The sequence below is a fragment of the Sus scrofa genome, chromosome 4 (genome assembly GCF_054392235.1).
Source record: "Sus scrofa isolate SSC_HxYL_T2T_F1_AM1 chromosome 4, Sscrofa_HxYL_maternal_Yorkshire_Landrace_v2.0, whole genome shotgun sequence".
Lineage (NCBI taxonomy): Eukaryota > Metazoa > Chordata > Mammalia > Artiodactyla > Suidae > Sus > Sus scrofa.
Window position 1 is genome coordinate 8,784,389 of NC_139386.1, and position 15,875 is coordinate 8,800,263.

General features: G+C 49.7%; 1 protein-coding gene across 4 annotated transcripts in view; it reads left to right on the forward strand.

Annotated features, from left to right (window-relative positions):
- The window catches only part of KCNQ3 (potassium voltage-gated channel subfamily Q member 3), a 306,090-nt gene that overhangs the window by 26,841 nt on the left and 263,374 nt on the right, over nucleotides 1-15,875 (forward strand). For 3 of the 4 annotated variants that reach the window (XM_085021637.1, XM_085021640.1, XM_085021639.1), the window contains exon 1: nucleotides 8,603-8,700. The exons of the other annotated variant lie outside the window; for it this stretch is intronic. In XM_085021637.1, the coding sequence (XP_084877763.1) occupies nucleotides 8,612-8,700 (89 nt within the window). In that variant the 5' untranslated portion in view covers nucleotides 8,603-8,611. Of the gene's footprint in view, nucleotides 1-8,602; nucleotides 8,701-15,875 lie in introns of those variants that run through there. 4 annotated transcript variants of the gene reach the window in all.

Sequence of the window (15,875 nt, forward strand, 5' to 3'; positions counted from 1 at the left end):
TAGGCTCCCCAGGCTGAAAGAGCAGGCTTTCCAGGTGGCTTGTGGGATTGAATAGAGAGAGGATGTGGCCCATCTTGGTTGAATCGAGCCTTTGAGAAGTTCAGTGTTGGAGGTCAGAGCCTGGTCCTGTGGCCATTTATTCATTCTACAAATATATTTAGCACCTACTGTGTGCTAGGCCCTGTGCTGGCACCAGGGGAGCTGACAGAGAATCTAAACCCGACAAAAGGTCTCTGGCTCCATGAGGCTTATAGCTAGACAGACGTTACCCAGGGAATCACAAAAGTTAATGGAAAATGACCATCATGAGTGCCCCAGAGGAGAGGTGCCTGGGCTGTAAAGCTCTTTGGAGAACTCAGTGGACACCACAGACATTGGCCCCTAGATGGGGAGGAAAAAAAAGTCTGTTTCACCTTTTGAGATCTTTAGGTGTCAGAAGTGGGAAAGAGGGTACCAGGCAAAGACCTCGCTGCCCAGCTTAGCTGCGGCATGTGTAGCCAAGACTTTTGGCAAGTCGTTTCCACTCTCACAGCGGCAGCTGTCTCACTGGGAAAACGAGGCTCATCAGACCTGCTCCATGGTCGCAGTGGCGAGGATGTGGACGGAAGAGCCGGTGGGGATCTGGCAGGATAGAAACCTTGAACAGATGAGAGGCAGCGTTCTGCTCTCTGTCCAGCAGCGTGGTGTCACTCTGAGCAGAATGTCATTCACGGTTCCTGATAAATACATAGTCGCCCTTGACTGAAGGCTGGGTAGAGCTGGGCCCTGTGGTTTACAGACTTCCATAGATGTTCACAGGTTCTGGGTCTTAGGACGCGAGCATCCTTGGCCTTCATGGAGGCATCGTCTCAGAAAGAACTCCACGGGGACTTTGGCCCATCACTCCATCTCCCTGAGTCTCAGTTATCCATCTTTAAAATGGGTAGAGAAATACGCATTGTGCATCTTCAGACCACACTCTGCTGCAGTACTTCAAGGCATCAGATCTATTCTTGGTCACCATTAGCAGTCGGGGAGGCTGGGGATCTTTCAGATCTTTGTCAGGTCTTGACGTGGGAACCCGGAGAGCACGAAAATTTCCAACGCCATATTCGGTCGACAATGAAATTAATTTTAAATGTGTGCTAAGTAGTTATTTAGTATGAACTTCCGGTTTCTATTAATCTTAACAAAAGCTTGATTAAAAAAAAATCTGGGAGTTCGCATTGGACTGAGCAGGTTAAGAGTCCACCATAGTCTCTATGAGGGTTCAGGTTCCATCCCTTGCCTCGCTCAATGCTTTAAGGATCCAGCATTGCCGCAAGCTGTGCTGTAGGCCTGCAGCTGTAGCTCCAGGTCAGCCCCTAGCCTGGGAACTTCCATATGCTGGAGATAAAGCTGTAGAGGAAAAAAAGAAAAAGAAATTATAAAAAAGTATGTTTGCCTATTTTATTTTTATTTAAAAAAATTTTATAATGGCTGCACCCGTGGCCTCTTGGGCCAGGGATTGGATCTGAGCTACAGCTGTGACCTACACCACAGCTGCAACAAGGCTGGATCCTTAACCCACTGCACCAGGCCAAGGATTAAACTGGCACCTCTGCAGTGACCTGAGGCACTGAAGTCAGATTCTTAACTTTCTGTGCCACAGTGGGAACTCTGGCTATTTTATTTTTAAAAGAATGAAAAAGATTTTTTTGGTCATCCCCATGGCATGCAGAAGTTCTCTGGCCAGGGATCAAACCCGTGCCACAGCAGTGACCTGAGCCACAGCATTGACAAGGCTGGATTCTTAACTGCTAGGCCACCAGGGAACTCCAGAAATTTGTTTTAAAACATAGAGAAACAAAATCAAAACCGCATAGGAGATACATGACAGAAGTGACTTTCCAACAAAATGAAACATGAGGAACCTGAACCAAGGAAACAAAAATATTTTCCTGGCTCAAAGAAAAGTCACATAGAAATAATCATCAAACTAATCTCTCTAAAGGCTGTATTTCTGTTCATTGTAAATTAAGGTGTAGTATTGTTTGAAGAGAGATTTGAGCAAAGTTGAATGACATACTGCTATTTTCAGTTTTCTTCATAATATACCAGAATTAAGATTTGAAAGAAGGAGTTTCTGTCATGGTGCAGCAGAAACAAATCCAACTGGGAACCATGAGGTTGCGAGTTCAATCCCTGGCCTTGCTCAGTGGGTTGAGGATCTGGCATTTGCATGAGCTGTGGTGTAGGTCGCAGACACAGCTCAGATCTCATGTTGTTGTGGCTGTGGTGTAGGCCAGCAGCTGTAGCTCCGATTCCACTCCTAGCCTGGGAACCTCCATATGCTGAGGATGTGGCCCTAAAAAGCAAAAAACAAAACAAAACAAAACAAAAAAATAGATTTGAAAGAAGAACTTTAGAAATTCGGCATAGATCCAGACACTGTTTAAGAAATGCTGAAAACGACTATTAGTGATGGTGATTTATATGATTGGGATAAATTATTCCGTATTATCACCTGCAGTTACCTTTTATCATTTGTAGCCTCTTACAGTGGTTGAATATGATAAGGTGAAAATCAAGATTCATTTCCGAATTTAGGTCTCACCATAAGAATTTTGTTGATAATCCCCCGATAATCACCTCTGAAGCCTCTTGAAATTAAAGTTAATGAAAAACTATCCAAGAACTACACTGACGCAGGAAGGTTTGTCTTACTTGGCTTTTTGTCAATAGAGTGTATGTTATAGGAAAACCTTAATTATAGCATGAAATGCATTTGCTGGAGTGAAGGCAAAGAAATTTTGTGGCATAAATAGTAATAACTATGATTTTTTTAAAAAAAGCCTTTTAATAAGTTTTGATTTGGGCCCTCCTTCAGGGGCCAACTCCTGCAGAGGTGGGGCAGGGGCGTGGAGGCTGGTGGAGAAGACGGAGATTGACTCTTAACGCAGACTGATGAGAATAGGCTTGGGGGGAGCTCCCGTTGTGGTTCAGTGGAAAGGAATCCAACTAGGATCCATGAGGATGCAGGTTCGATCCCTGGCATCGCTCAGTGGGTTAAGGAGCCGGTGTAGCCGTGAGCTGTGGTGTAGGTCACAGACGCGGCTCGGATCCCGAGTTGCTGTGGCTGTGGTGTAGGCTGATTCGACCCCTAGCCTTGGAACTTACATATGCCTCGGGTGTGGCCCTAAAAAGACAAAAACCAAACAAACAAAAAGAACAGGCTTGCAGAGGTAGACCCATTTCAAGGAGTCTTCCTTTTTCCTTCAGCATCGAGGTTCTTGAAAAATATACCCTTCTTTGTCTCTATGTCCTTGGGTTCCTGTTATTCAATCTGGGTTTAGATCCAGTTTGACTTGGAGCAGATTGCTGTTTCTTTATGAACAAAGCGGGGCTAACAAAGGCATGTCCCCAGGATGCCCTGAAGATGGAATGCGCTGGAGATAGCTCGCAGTGGCTAAGATCCTGTGGATATGGGGCAACCTCCTGGTTCCTGTGCTTGCCCGTGGTTGCTTATATTCTCTGAGCTTTAGCTCCTCATCTGTCAGGAGAGTCGGCCCCATCTGCGTCTTACCTGTGAGGCTCAAAGTCAACTGACGTGGCAGCTCTGAACTTCCATTGTTCCCTGGTCCAGAGAACCCCACCCCTGCTCACACATGCGTCTGTCCACTCTCTGTTTTATCCCACAGAATATTTGCACATCTAATATGTGCTGAAAGTATTAACATGCTAACAAATTAATGAGCCAAAACTAAGTCAAATCAAATAAACAAAGTAGTATTTGCAGCAGAAGCACTTACATTGCTCTTGAGCTTCTCACATCCTTTCTTTTTTTTTTTTTTTTCTTTCTTTAGTCTTGTTGCCATTTCTTGGGCCACTCCCACAGCATATGGAGGTTCCCAGGCTAGGGGTCGAATCGGAGCTGTAGCCACCGGCCTACACCAGAGCCACAGCAATGCAGGATCTGAGCCTCGTCTGTGACCCACACCACCGCTCACGGCAACCCCGGATCCTTAACCCACTGAGCAAGGGCAGGGATCGAACCCGCAACTTCATGGTTCCTAGTTGGATTGTTAACCACTGCGCCACGACGGGAACTCCGTCATCCTTTCTTAATTATTAGTCTGTGGCCCCTGCTGGCGTACCCTTGTGCACTCAGTGCTGAGACCGTGCCCTTGGCACTTGGTGGGGTGATCACTCCATATTGATGGATCCCACCCGTGTGAGGCTGTATGTAGGCCCAGGGAACTGAACTTTGGGGCCAGAAACTTTTCAGACTTAGAAAAACTTAATAGAGATGCCTATCGGTTCTGTTTAATAGTGACCTCTACCCAGTCTCTAGGGACCAGCTGTTTTCTAGATCACCTCCATTTTAAAGCCTCTCCTTGGGTTTCTGTGCTCAGTAAAATCCGTTTTTCTCTCACCTCTTCGCATTCACTGTTGTTTGTGTACCGTTCTTTCATCTAAGGATCACCCACCAGCATCCTGGTGACCCTTTCATCTTAGGTGAAATATAAGTTGCCCTAGGAGTTTCCTACATTCAAGTTATTTTGGTATAATTTTTTAAAAAGTCTCAGTTGATTTAGAGATAATCACATTTTAGTTTGAAGGTTTCCTGCATAATCTCAAAATAAATTTAACTTCTCTCAGCCACGATTTTCTCCTTGATATGACAGAAATAGGGAGTTCTTTTGTGGCACAGTGGGTTAAGGATCCAGTTTGGGTCACTGCTATGGTGCGGGTTTGATCCCTGGCCGGGGAGCTTCCACATGCCATGGGCGTGGCCCCAAACAGCAACAAACAAACAAAAACCCCCCACAGATGATAGAACAGAAATAAAAATACCTGCCTTGGGAGATCGTGATGACCACATGGGCTGATTCACTCATTCAGCAAATACTTATCCAGCATCTCTTACGGACAGGCCCTGTTCTAGACACTTGGGATATTCCATTTCAGGGAGCCAAAGGAAGGAAAGATCCTTTGCCTTAATGGAATGAGCATTCTAGGTGGGGAGGCTGACGATGAACATATCAAGTGGGTACATGTTACAGTATTTTTTTTTTATCTTTTTGGGGTGACTCTTACGGCACATGGAGGTTCCCAGGCTAGGGGTCCAATCAGAGTGTAGCCGCCCACCTACACCACAGCCACAGCAACGCCAGATCCAAGCCACATCTGCAACCTACACCACAGCTCATAGCAATGCTGGATCATAACCCACTGAGCAATGCCAGGGATCGAACCTGCAACCTCATGGTTCCTAGTCAGATTCATTTTCCACTGCGCCACGATGGGAACTCCTACAGTATGTTAAACAGTGATAACTGTGGAGGAAAACAAAGCAGGATGAGGGTGACGGACAAATTTGGCAACTTTAAAATATCATGGAAATTGTTTATTTTGTTAAGTATATACTGAAATAAAAAGTGATAGTCAATTCAGTGTACTCGCATCCACCTCCCTCAGCTTCTAGAAACTTCCAGGACGCAGTGTCCAGCCTTCTCACGTGCATTGACCGAGTTCCCCAGCTGATTTTCAGAAAACTCGAATGCTGTGTTGGGGAGCAGAGGTGAACACGCTCCTGTTGAGTTGAAAAGAAAGCGGACCCAAAAAGAGGGGGTGGGGGCAGCATTAGACTGTACCCAGCTCTTCTCTGTGGAGTCAGAACTCACTCCCACATCAGTGGGGAGTGGTTTTCCACACACACATGTCTCGTGGGAGCTTTTCATTGAATGGGGGACTGGCAGGGACTCAGGAGCCAGGTGAGTGGTGGCCTCGGCTTTTACACCATCCTGATTCCATGATGCTCAAGGTCAAGTATGAACTAAGCCCCTGGGGAGTTCAGGGTGCCTGCTCACTTCTCCGTTGCCGTGTAGGACTCTCTGACCCCGTGGACTTTGGGCACTGAAAAAACCCCGTGATCTAATAACCCCAAACAGGGATTCTTCATCTACTGTGGGGAGAAGACCATGTGCCGTTTTGTTTAACCCAGAAGACCATGTGCCGTTTTGTTACAGCTCTGCCTGCTTGTGGGTTCTCTCTGTTCAAGGGGGGGCAGATTTTCTCAGCACCAGCTGGACCATTGGTGCACAGATGCTCCGTGAGCGCTTTACCTGGGCCAGGCACTGTGACAGCCACCGGGGATACAAGCAAAAGAGACCTGACTTCTTACCCACCTGGAGGTTTCAGTCTAATGGGAAAAACATTTAAATGAGACGGGGTCATGCTGGCTGTAGTGTTTCGTGTGGGATGGGGTGGGGGGGGCAAGTCTCTGACGGAAGGAGACCAGTCAGGAAGGTGGCAGAAACGTGATTGAAACAATATTAGGATGTAGGAGATTCAACATGCTGTTGAAATACATTAAAGTGTTCGGCTTGAATGTGCTACATCAGTTCTTGATTGATTTTAAACTCTGGACTTGAAAACAACCTCCAATATTTTGACAGATGGCAGTTTCCTGTTGCCTTGGGTTTTTGCCGTGTTCACTCATTTTCGGCCTCAGGCCTTCATGTCTTCGCTGGTCATATCTCTGCCACTGGGAAGCTGGGTTGCCATGGATTCTTACCCTAACCCTGCTCAATTCGGTTCTGATTCACCCTCCTAACGTGGACTGACAGCCTGCCGTGTGCCCTGTCGCATGTCAGGGGCTGTGCATATAGTGATAACTGGATTGTAGTCCCTTGGGACTGTGAATTTTTGTGTTGGGCCCGTGGAGAATCAACCGGAAAACTTGGGGTGTGAGTCAAGTTCGGTTCAGTGACATCAGTGACGCCCCCCAACAACCCCATGAAGTTGATTTTATTGAAATCGCTTTAGAGGAAGCGAGGCTCGTGCCTAGAGATGGAACGTGACTTGTCCAGGGTTGCCCATCTAGGGTGGGAAACATACATGAGACCTGAGTTCAGGCCCCTGCACCTGAGTGAAAGGGCTCAGGACGCGCCTGGTTGGTTCTGTCGAGGAGACGGGGCCCCAGCCCTCGCGTTGCCTGTCTGGGCCCCGGCAGGAAGGATGGAAGTGTTCTCAGTAGAGCCGTGGAAGTGGGGCGTCTCTGGATGAGCCCCCAAAGCATTACCTGTTCCCCTCTCCTCCCAGTCTGTGGACTGGGGGTGCCCATGCTAAGGAGGACAGCCAGCTCGCCTCAACTCATATGTCCTGTTCCCTGGGGATCTCTTCAGAGGCGAGCCAGGCTCCAGCATCCTGGGAGACTGGAAGATGGAGAGGCCAGATCCTGGGGAGAACTTCCGGTTTTGTTGGACACACCCATATTGTCTGAGGGAGCCGGGCCAGGAGATGCAAGGATGGCTGAGGACTCGCTGGAGGTCGGAGCTGGCCCCCGAGGGCAGTGTGTCCCATGACCGAGGAGGCAGAACCTGGATGGGTGTTTGGCAGGAACATCGCAGTGAGATGGCAACCCCGGAAGTAGATGGCTGCCCCTTCCCGCCCCCGGTGCCTCTGGATTCTGGGAGAAGGTGATGCTCCTGTGAGTAGCAGCAGGTGCAGGAGCCTCTCTGCTGGTCTAGTGATGCCTGAAGATGGTCCCTGGAAGTGATGGGGACACACTCTCTTAGGGGATGAAGGAGTGAAGAATCTGGATGAGTGAGGTTTCCAGGGATGGGAGTGGCCTCTGGGAGGCCAGGCTGAGCTGGATTTGTTACAGTCTGGGGGTGTCAGAGGGGAGAAGATTCGAGGCCTCATGCAGTTGGGGGTGGAGCATGAGAATTATTGTCAGGTGCACAGCCAGGGCTTCCACCAAGAGGGTAACACTGCACCGTCTTCTCATGGGAGGGATGGGGTGAGAGAGCCCGAGGGTGGCAGCCAGGAGAGGATGTGGGCGTGTGAGGAACAGGGTGGGGGGCTGAGCCACTCCTGTGGAGCCCTTGTATTGACACTGGGGAGATGAGCAGCGCTGGGTGCTTGGCGATGAAAGGGCACAAGGAGGGGCGGGAAGCTCGGCCACTTTGCGATGTATTCTTCTATCAGCATTTGAGCGTGTAAGTGGGAAAATCTCCCCACGGCTGCCGTGTGGGGAGAGGTTCACCAAGATCAGCAGGTGCTTCCTCGGGCCAGAGTGAATCGTCTGGAAGGCAGAGGGAGTGGTCTCTTTCCCTTCTGATTCCTGGCTTCTGCAAGTGTCTGCCTCCTGGAAGGGAGTGGGTTTGAAGTGGCTCAGAGTTGCTGAGACACAGACTGTGGCAGCTGCAAAGGCCCCTGGCGGACCCCCTAGTTCATTCAGCATCTTGACTGTACCCGGGAGGAAACCAGCCAAGGCCAGGGAAGGGAGGTGATTTACCCAGAGTCACAGGGCAGGTCTATGGGCACTTCAGGCCTTTCAGCTGCATTCGGTGACCTTTCTGTGCTGAATTGTTGAGCAGATGCTGTGGAAATGCTGGGTTCAACAGTTTCTCATGGGCTTTCTCATTAGAATGTTGAGAATTTCTGAAATTCTGTATCCTGCTCCACTTGGGAGATTCTGATTTATTTGGTCCGGGAAGGAAACCGAGATAGTTTGTTTTTGACTCTCTTGGGGGTGATTCTAACATGTAGTCAAGGCTGGGAATCCTTGGCTCAGTCAAACTAATTCCAGATGATGCTTAGAAGGGAAGGTCTGAGTGGAAATCTAACGGAACCCACACTAAAGATGATTTCTAAGAAGGAACAACGCATGAAAGAAGCAAGAAGACTCTGGTGGAGCCAGTCTCTGAATGACAGGCAGCTATACAGGCCAAGGCAAGTCTCTTGTGTTCTGTGCCCGTTTCTTGGCACAGGGCATGGCTGGGGGTAGGGTTTGAGCATCAGTAACTACTTGTTGAATGAGTGCCTGCATGAATGGGAGCACTTGATGCTGGACACAATCTGAAGCACTGAGCAGAGGACCTCTTTGGCCAGGGGGATGAGGAAACTCATTTTTTTTTTTTTAATGGCCATGCCCTCAGCATATGGAAGTTCCCAGGTCAGGGGCTGAAGCACATCTTCGGCTGTGACCTATGCTGCAGCTGTGGCCATGCCAGGTCCTTTCACCCACTGTGCTGGGCTGGAATTGAACCCGTGGCTCCTCAACGACCCGAGCTGCTGCATTCGGATTCTTAACTTTGTGCCACAGCGGGAACTCCTAAAGTTCTCATTTTTTGGATGCTTTCTGCGTCTATATCATGACAGGACGCTGAGACAAACTTTGAGAGTGGTCTAGAAGTACGTATTCTTTGGAATAAGAAAAAAAAAAATCAGTGTTTAAGAGGATGGGGCCTGTGTTGGGCGGTTGGAGTCTCATTGTGCTGATGAGTCTTCTGTTTTTAGTTTTCCTAGTTGGCTGGCTGGCTGTGGCCAGGGGAGTGTGTTTCCTCTGTTGCCTTCGTCACCCATCAGATGAGGGTACAGTGCCTGCACTTCTGGCCTCACCCAGATGTTTATTCAGTTCACACCTGCTGGGACCTGGGCCTGGACTTGGTGCTGAGGTTGCAAAGACAACAGGCCAGATGCCTGCTTGCCCAGAGCTCCTCACGCCACCCACCACCCACTCCAGGCCTTGCTGATAAGCACACATCCAGGGCCCACGGTGTGCCGGGCACTGAGCTTGTGGGGATCAAAACAGATGGAGCTGGGGCGAGTGCTTTCACAGAGCGTCTGCAACAATGCAAAGCACCGATCCAAATGCCAAGGTCATTCTCCATGGAATGGCCTGAAACGGCTCACCATCCTTTAAGGCCCAAGTTTGGAGATCCCATGACGGTCTTCCTGGCCTCCCGCGGGGTCCTTTCCCTTATCGCCTTTGTCCTGTCACCGAGGGATGTTTCCTTTGGATGTCAGTTTCTTCCCTCTGTGCGGAAGCACCTTCGGGGGCCCCCAGAACACAATGGGTGCTTAATAGCTGCTTGTTTAACTGAATGGATATACTAGTTTTGCACCAATGGTTTTCTAAAATTCATTTAAGGGGGTTCCTGTAGTGGCTCAGCCATTAATGAACCTGACTAGCATCCTTGAGGATGTGGGTTTGATCCCTGGCCTCCCTCCGTGGGTTAAGGGTCTGGCGTTGCCGTGAGCTCTGGTGTAGGTCTCAGATGCAGCTTGGATCCCACGTTGCTGTGGCTGTGGCTGTGGCCGGCGGCAACAGCTCCTATTTAACCCCTAGCCTGGGAACCTCCATGTGCTGCAGGTGTGGCCCTAAAAAAGACCAAAAAAAAAAAAATGCATTTAAGTGATGTTCCTGACAAGGCATGTGCTACGTATTTTTACAAAACATGGTTTATTTACAGATACAGCTTAAGATGGGTGTTATTTGCTGTACCTTCCGCTTTTTTTTTAAGGCCGCACCCTTGGCATGTGAAAGTTCCCAGGTCAGGGAATGAAGCCGAGCCCCAGTGTAATCTATGCTGCCACCATGGCAACTCTGGATTGATCCTTTAACCCACTTCCCTGGGCCGGGGGTCAAACCCGAGCCTCCAGAGGGACCAAGCCGCTGCAGTCAGATTCTTTCCCCACTGCACCACAGCAGGAACTCCCTGTATCTTCCACTTTTAAGGTGTGATAAAGAAGATCACAAAGTTGGTGGCATTTTAAGAGTTAAGCATTTTTTAGTGAGCCTTGAAAGCTGGTGTGTGTGTGTGTGTGTGTGTGTGTGTGTGTGTATGTGTACACGCGGGTGTTTTCTCTGGGGCGGTGGGCAAGAAGGGAATGCTGACTGATTTCTGTGTGCTCGTTTCCAGGGACCAGAGGCTGTGGTTGCTATTTAAAATCGTTGGTGTTAATTGTTGGAATAATGTTTTGTAAATAAGTTGCCTTATGCGAGAGTGGCTTGGAGAGTGTGTTTCCAAGGAATTTTGCCCTGGCTGTGGCAATCATTCCAAGTTGGAGAAGACTTCTCTGGAGGCAGAAAGAACGAAGAGAGCACAAGCAGCAAAAGGAGTTCTGCTTTAGAGAAAGAGAAAGGATTTCAGACAGGGACGTGGGAGGGGAAACAGCATAAGGAGCGAGCGAGCCCGGCAGATGGAGATGAGGAAGAGGGAAGCACCCAGGGAGGTGGCCCCGGAGGGAGCTGAGATGCAGAGAGGGAGACAGAGGGAGGGAGAGGCGAGCCACTGAGGGACAGACCAAGGTGGGGACACATGCGGGGATCAGGGACCCAGAGGCAGATACCCTGGGAGAGCCTGGAGGAGAGGGACAGGAGGAGTGGGGGGAGAGAGAGAGGGAGAGGGGGGGGAGAGAGAGAGGTGGGGGGGGGGAAGAGAGGGAAACACCCAGGGAGCATCCGCAGGCTGAGCCGTGATCACTAGCTAGAACATGGCCAGGAAGCCTTGCCTTTAATTGGCCCATGGGGAGTTTTTAATAAAATCTTTAAAGTGATTAAAGGCTATTTTATTGAAAAGGGATCTGGGCCTCTTTGGTGAAGAGAGACCAACCTGGGCCACTTTCTCGCCTGTGCTCAGCTGCCGTTTCACTTGATTTTGTGTGTGTGTGTTTGTGTGTGTGTGTGTGAGTGTGTGTGTGTGTGTGTGTACTGGGGGAATTTGTGGCTGGGCTTGGGAGCTCCCCTACCCAGGTCATTTGGGAGGGGGGTGTGCGCAGGGCTCCCCAAGAGTCTTGATTTTTTTGGCTTTCCTATCCAGATCCCAAGTCTTGCTGGAAGCAGGGTGTTATTTTTAGGTTTTAAAAGGCTGTTGCAGAGAGCAAAAGCAGCTTGTGGCCATTCCTTTGCATCTGAGGCTTCTTTTGGAATCGGACCTGGTAGGAATTTAAGGGTTACTCAGGAGGTAGTACAATTACCCAAGAGAGTGGTCACAGTGGCTTCTTGCTCTCCCATCCCCTCACCATGATGTGATTAATTAGATTAAAGGAGACAGAACAAGGAAGAGGAGGTGGGGCTTCAGAGGGTGTCTAGTTTGGTCCTTTCGTTTTGCAGATGAAGGGTCTGAGGCCCTGAGAGGAGGCGATTGGAAGCCCAGGGCTCTGTGTGTGAGGCCAGTTTTCTTTCTCCTGTCTGGGCAGGGAGGGCGCCTGAGCCATAAACCTGCTGCCTGACCCACTCCTTTTCCCATGACAGGCATCACTAGTCAATCCCAGGCATCACTGGTCAGTCTCAGGCATCACTAACCACTCCTGATCTGCTCCTGCCAGAGGCTTCTCAAGTAGCATTTGGGGGGACATCAAGCAAGATTTAGCTTCTGCCTTTGGGACAAGTCTTCTTTATCCTCCTTGCTCTTCTGCTGGCCTGTGTTTGCCTTTCTTATGTAAATAGCTCTATAGCTTTAATCTGTGGCCCACTATCCACTGATAAATAACTCTTACAAGGTAGTTCCAAGGAATTGAATCCGTCTTTTCTCGGGCATCCAGGTGTTGTTTGTGTGTGAAGATGAAGGGGTAGGAAGGAATGTAGGGTCCAGACTCAGTGGTTATTGCTGTCTTTGCTTTCCTGTTTATGTCACTTGGGGCAGGGAGCCCTTCGCATTAGATCATAGGCATTTGAGTTTGGGTCTTTTGCAAGGAAGGTTTTATCATCCCCTGGAAGATGAAGAAACTATTACTCAGAGAGTTTGGCCAAGTTCACACAGCGAAGGAGGGAGTCTGGACCCAGGGGTATGGGAATGGCTGGAACACACTATGCCCACTACTGGGCAGATGAGATCAACAGCAGTTTGTTATCCGCACGCGATCCCGGCCCAGGGAAGAGGACACTGCATGCCACAGAGGGCTCCAGAGGGGCTGCGCTTGGGAACAAAGCAAGGGCTGCAGAGGCAGGCTTTGTCGTGCCAAGAGGGTGGGATGGCCCCCATTCCTGCAAGAGGGAGGATGGGCTTGTTTAAGCATCTCTGTGGGTTGGCAGGGAACTGAAACCCACAATTCAGGGGTGAGCAGGCGTGGTACCCAGTCCCGCTGATGAGTAGGGATGTCTGTGCAGGGGACCTTGTTCCCAGGAGCAGAATCGGGAGGGGAGCTTGTACTTAGACCATGCAGGGCCCTTCTGATTTCACGCGCCGTCCAGGCAGCGCACAATCCCGAGCTTTCATTTCAGGCCTTGCACCGCAGCTGGGACAGGCAGAGCTGGCCTTGGAAGCCAGGGCGGGTGACTCCTAAGCCCGTCATCCTTTCCATCCCACCATGCGGGGCTCCTGCCCCAAGCTTGCGTGGAATCTGATTTTGAATAAATGCTTCTTCTCTGTTCTAATCTTGTCCGTCCCTCTGAGGGCCGCTTCTGTGTTTGTCTTTGCTCACACCTGGGTGTTGTTGAACGCTAGAACGCATTTCCTTCTCAGTTTCCCTTTGTATTCGTCCCATCGCGGTGGCGGGAGAGCCACAATATTCCACTGGAATTCAGGCCTTGTGTCAGAGTCGGAGAATGAGGTAAGCTCAGTGGGGTGGGTGCAGCCGTGGTGGAAAACACAGATCCATTGAGCTGACAGGAGTTGTGCCCGATTTAAATCACAGGGACATGACCGTGCATACAAATGCCCACAACAGACACCTTAGCACATGAACATTCGTGCAGCTGTAGGATGCTCTGCCATTACGGACGAGTTCCCCAGAGTGTCCTCCAAAGAGCACGCTTCCTCCTGCATTTAAAGTCACACTCCAGGAGTTCCCGTCATGGCCCAGTGGTTAACGAATCTGACTAGGAACCGTGAGGTTGCAGGTTCGATCCCTGGCCTTGCTCAGTGGGTTGAGGATCCGGCGTTGCCATAAGCTGTGATGTAGGTTGCAGATGTGGCTCGGATCTCGTGTGGCTGTGGCTCTGGCGTAGGCCTTCGGCTACAGCTCTGATTGGACCCCTAGCCTGGGAACCTCCATATGCCATGGGAGCGGCCTTAGAAAAGGCAGAAAAAGTCACACTCCAAGTACATAACTAGTGTCGATACCCTGTTGGGGTCATGACTGTTAGGAAGGGAGATACAGCACTGATATTTTTTTTTTTTAAATGTAGCTGTTGAAGAAAGAAGTGGATAATGTACAGATAGGATAATAACAGCTTCTGTTATGTATGTGCCTCTGTGCCAGGCATTTCCCGTCCATTTCCTCCTTTGCTTTTTCCTAGGTCCTCTCAAGGCAGGTATTACTATCTTTTTTTTTTTTTTCTTTTTTTTTCTTTTTAGGGCTGCACTTGTAGCACATGGAAGTTCCCTGGCTAGGGATTGACTCGGAACTGCAGCTGCTGGCCTGTACCATAGCCACAGGCAACGCCAGATGTGAACCACATCTGCGACCTATGCCACAGCTTCTGGCAACCCTGGATCTGTAACCCATTGAGTGAGGCCAGGGATCGAACCACTATCCTCATGGATACTAGTCAAGTTCTTAACTTGCTGAGCCATAATGGGAACTCATAACTCCTGTTATCATTTTGAAGGTGAGGAAGTTGAGGCCCAGAGAATTTAATGGCAAGAAGTCACCACCCAGCTAAGAGGTGATGGAGTTTATGTCTCACGTCTCTCCTGGGGTGGTTTAGGAATGAAGGATGTGCAGGATGCGGATAATGACTTAGTGCGGTGCCCGGCACACAGTGAGCCTTCTGCGTAGTTGGCTGATCTCTTTACCCTGAGATACTTTATTCTGTCTCTTTCGTGACTAGATGGCAGATGTGCTGGTTTCCAGCGGAGGGGAGGTCCTGCTGCTCTGCTTTTTGGGCAGATGTAACTTGGTTGGAGGGTCTTTTTTTCCCTCACGGCTGTGCTCACAATTCCTGCTTTCCAAAGGTGTCTGGAATCCTCAGGTAGAAGTTTATTGTAGCGGGTTGAATGGTGGTTCCCAGAAGCTGCGTTCTAACCTCTGGAGCCTGTGCATGTGACTTAATTTGGGAAAAGGTCTTGGCAGAGGTAATTAAGTTAAGAAGCTGGAGATGAGATCATTCTGGAATACCTGGGTGGCCTCTAAATCCAATGGCAGGTGTCCCTAAATGAAACACTCAGAGGAGAGACACATGGAGAGAAGAGGAAAAGGCCATGTGGGAATCAAGGCAGAGGTTGGGGTGATGCAGCCACAAGCCGCAGAACACCGGGAGTCCCCAGGGGCCGGAAGGGTCAAGGAAGTCTTTTTCTCCTAAAGCCTTCAGAGAGAGGTGGCCCAGCCGACACCTTGACTTTGGCCTTCTGGCCTCCACGACTGGGAGAATACATTTCTGTGGCTTCGAGCCCCCATGTTTGTGACACCGTGTTACAGCAGCTCCAGGAAGCGAATACACCGCTTATGCTGTAAGAACCCTTCTGCCTGTGGGGCAGAAATGACCAGCCTGAGTGCCAGGAGCCTCCGCCCGTGGCCTTGGGACAATCTGTTTTGCTTTCTGGGACACAGTTTCCTTGTCTTTAAAATGAGAAGTCGTGGAGAGGATGATGAAATAACGGAGCAGGGTGACCTGAGATTGAGGTCAGGATGGAGATGCTGGGACTGGGGCGTCAAGGATTGCAGCCTCTGGAAGGGGATGGAGGCCAAGGAGCGGCACGGGGCCAAGGGCATGTCTGCTCTTCTAAATGTGCCCTCTGGGCAGGACCACTGGGGAATCTGCACCTACCTGAGTCAGCCTCAAATCCTGTCCTCTCTCACTGAGCTGGACCTGGAGCCTGGGCAACGATGGGGGCGGGTGTGTGTGTGTGTGTGTGTGCGCTGGGAGTTGCTGATTGGACCCGGTTCATTCCAGTTGGAAACAGGGATTTGACATGATGGAAAAGAAAAGAATAATAATAAGCTCTCCATTTGAGATCACTTGGCTGCAAATGATGGGAGACACATTTAGGATGTTCCTGCTGTGGTTTTTTTTTTGTTTTTTGTCTTTTTTTTGAAATCCCAGAAATAATTCTTTTGACCTAGTTCTGGTCGAGCTCAAGATGTCGTTATAATCAACTGTGCTGAAGCATAACACTTGTTTTTCAGTGTCCCCAAGTCACTTTCAGGGCTGCTTGTCTGCTTGAGGGTCAGGACTTTGC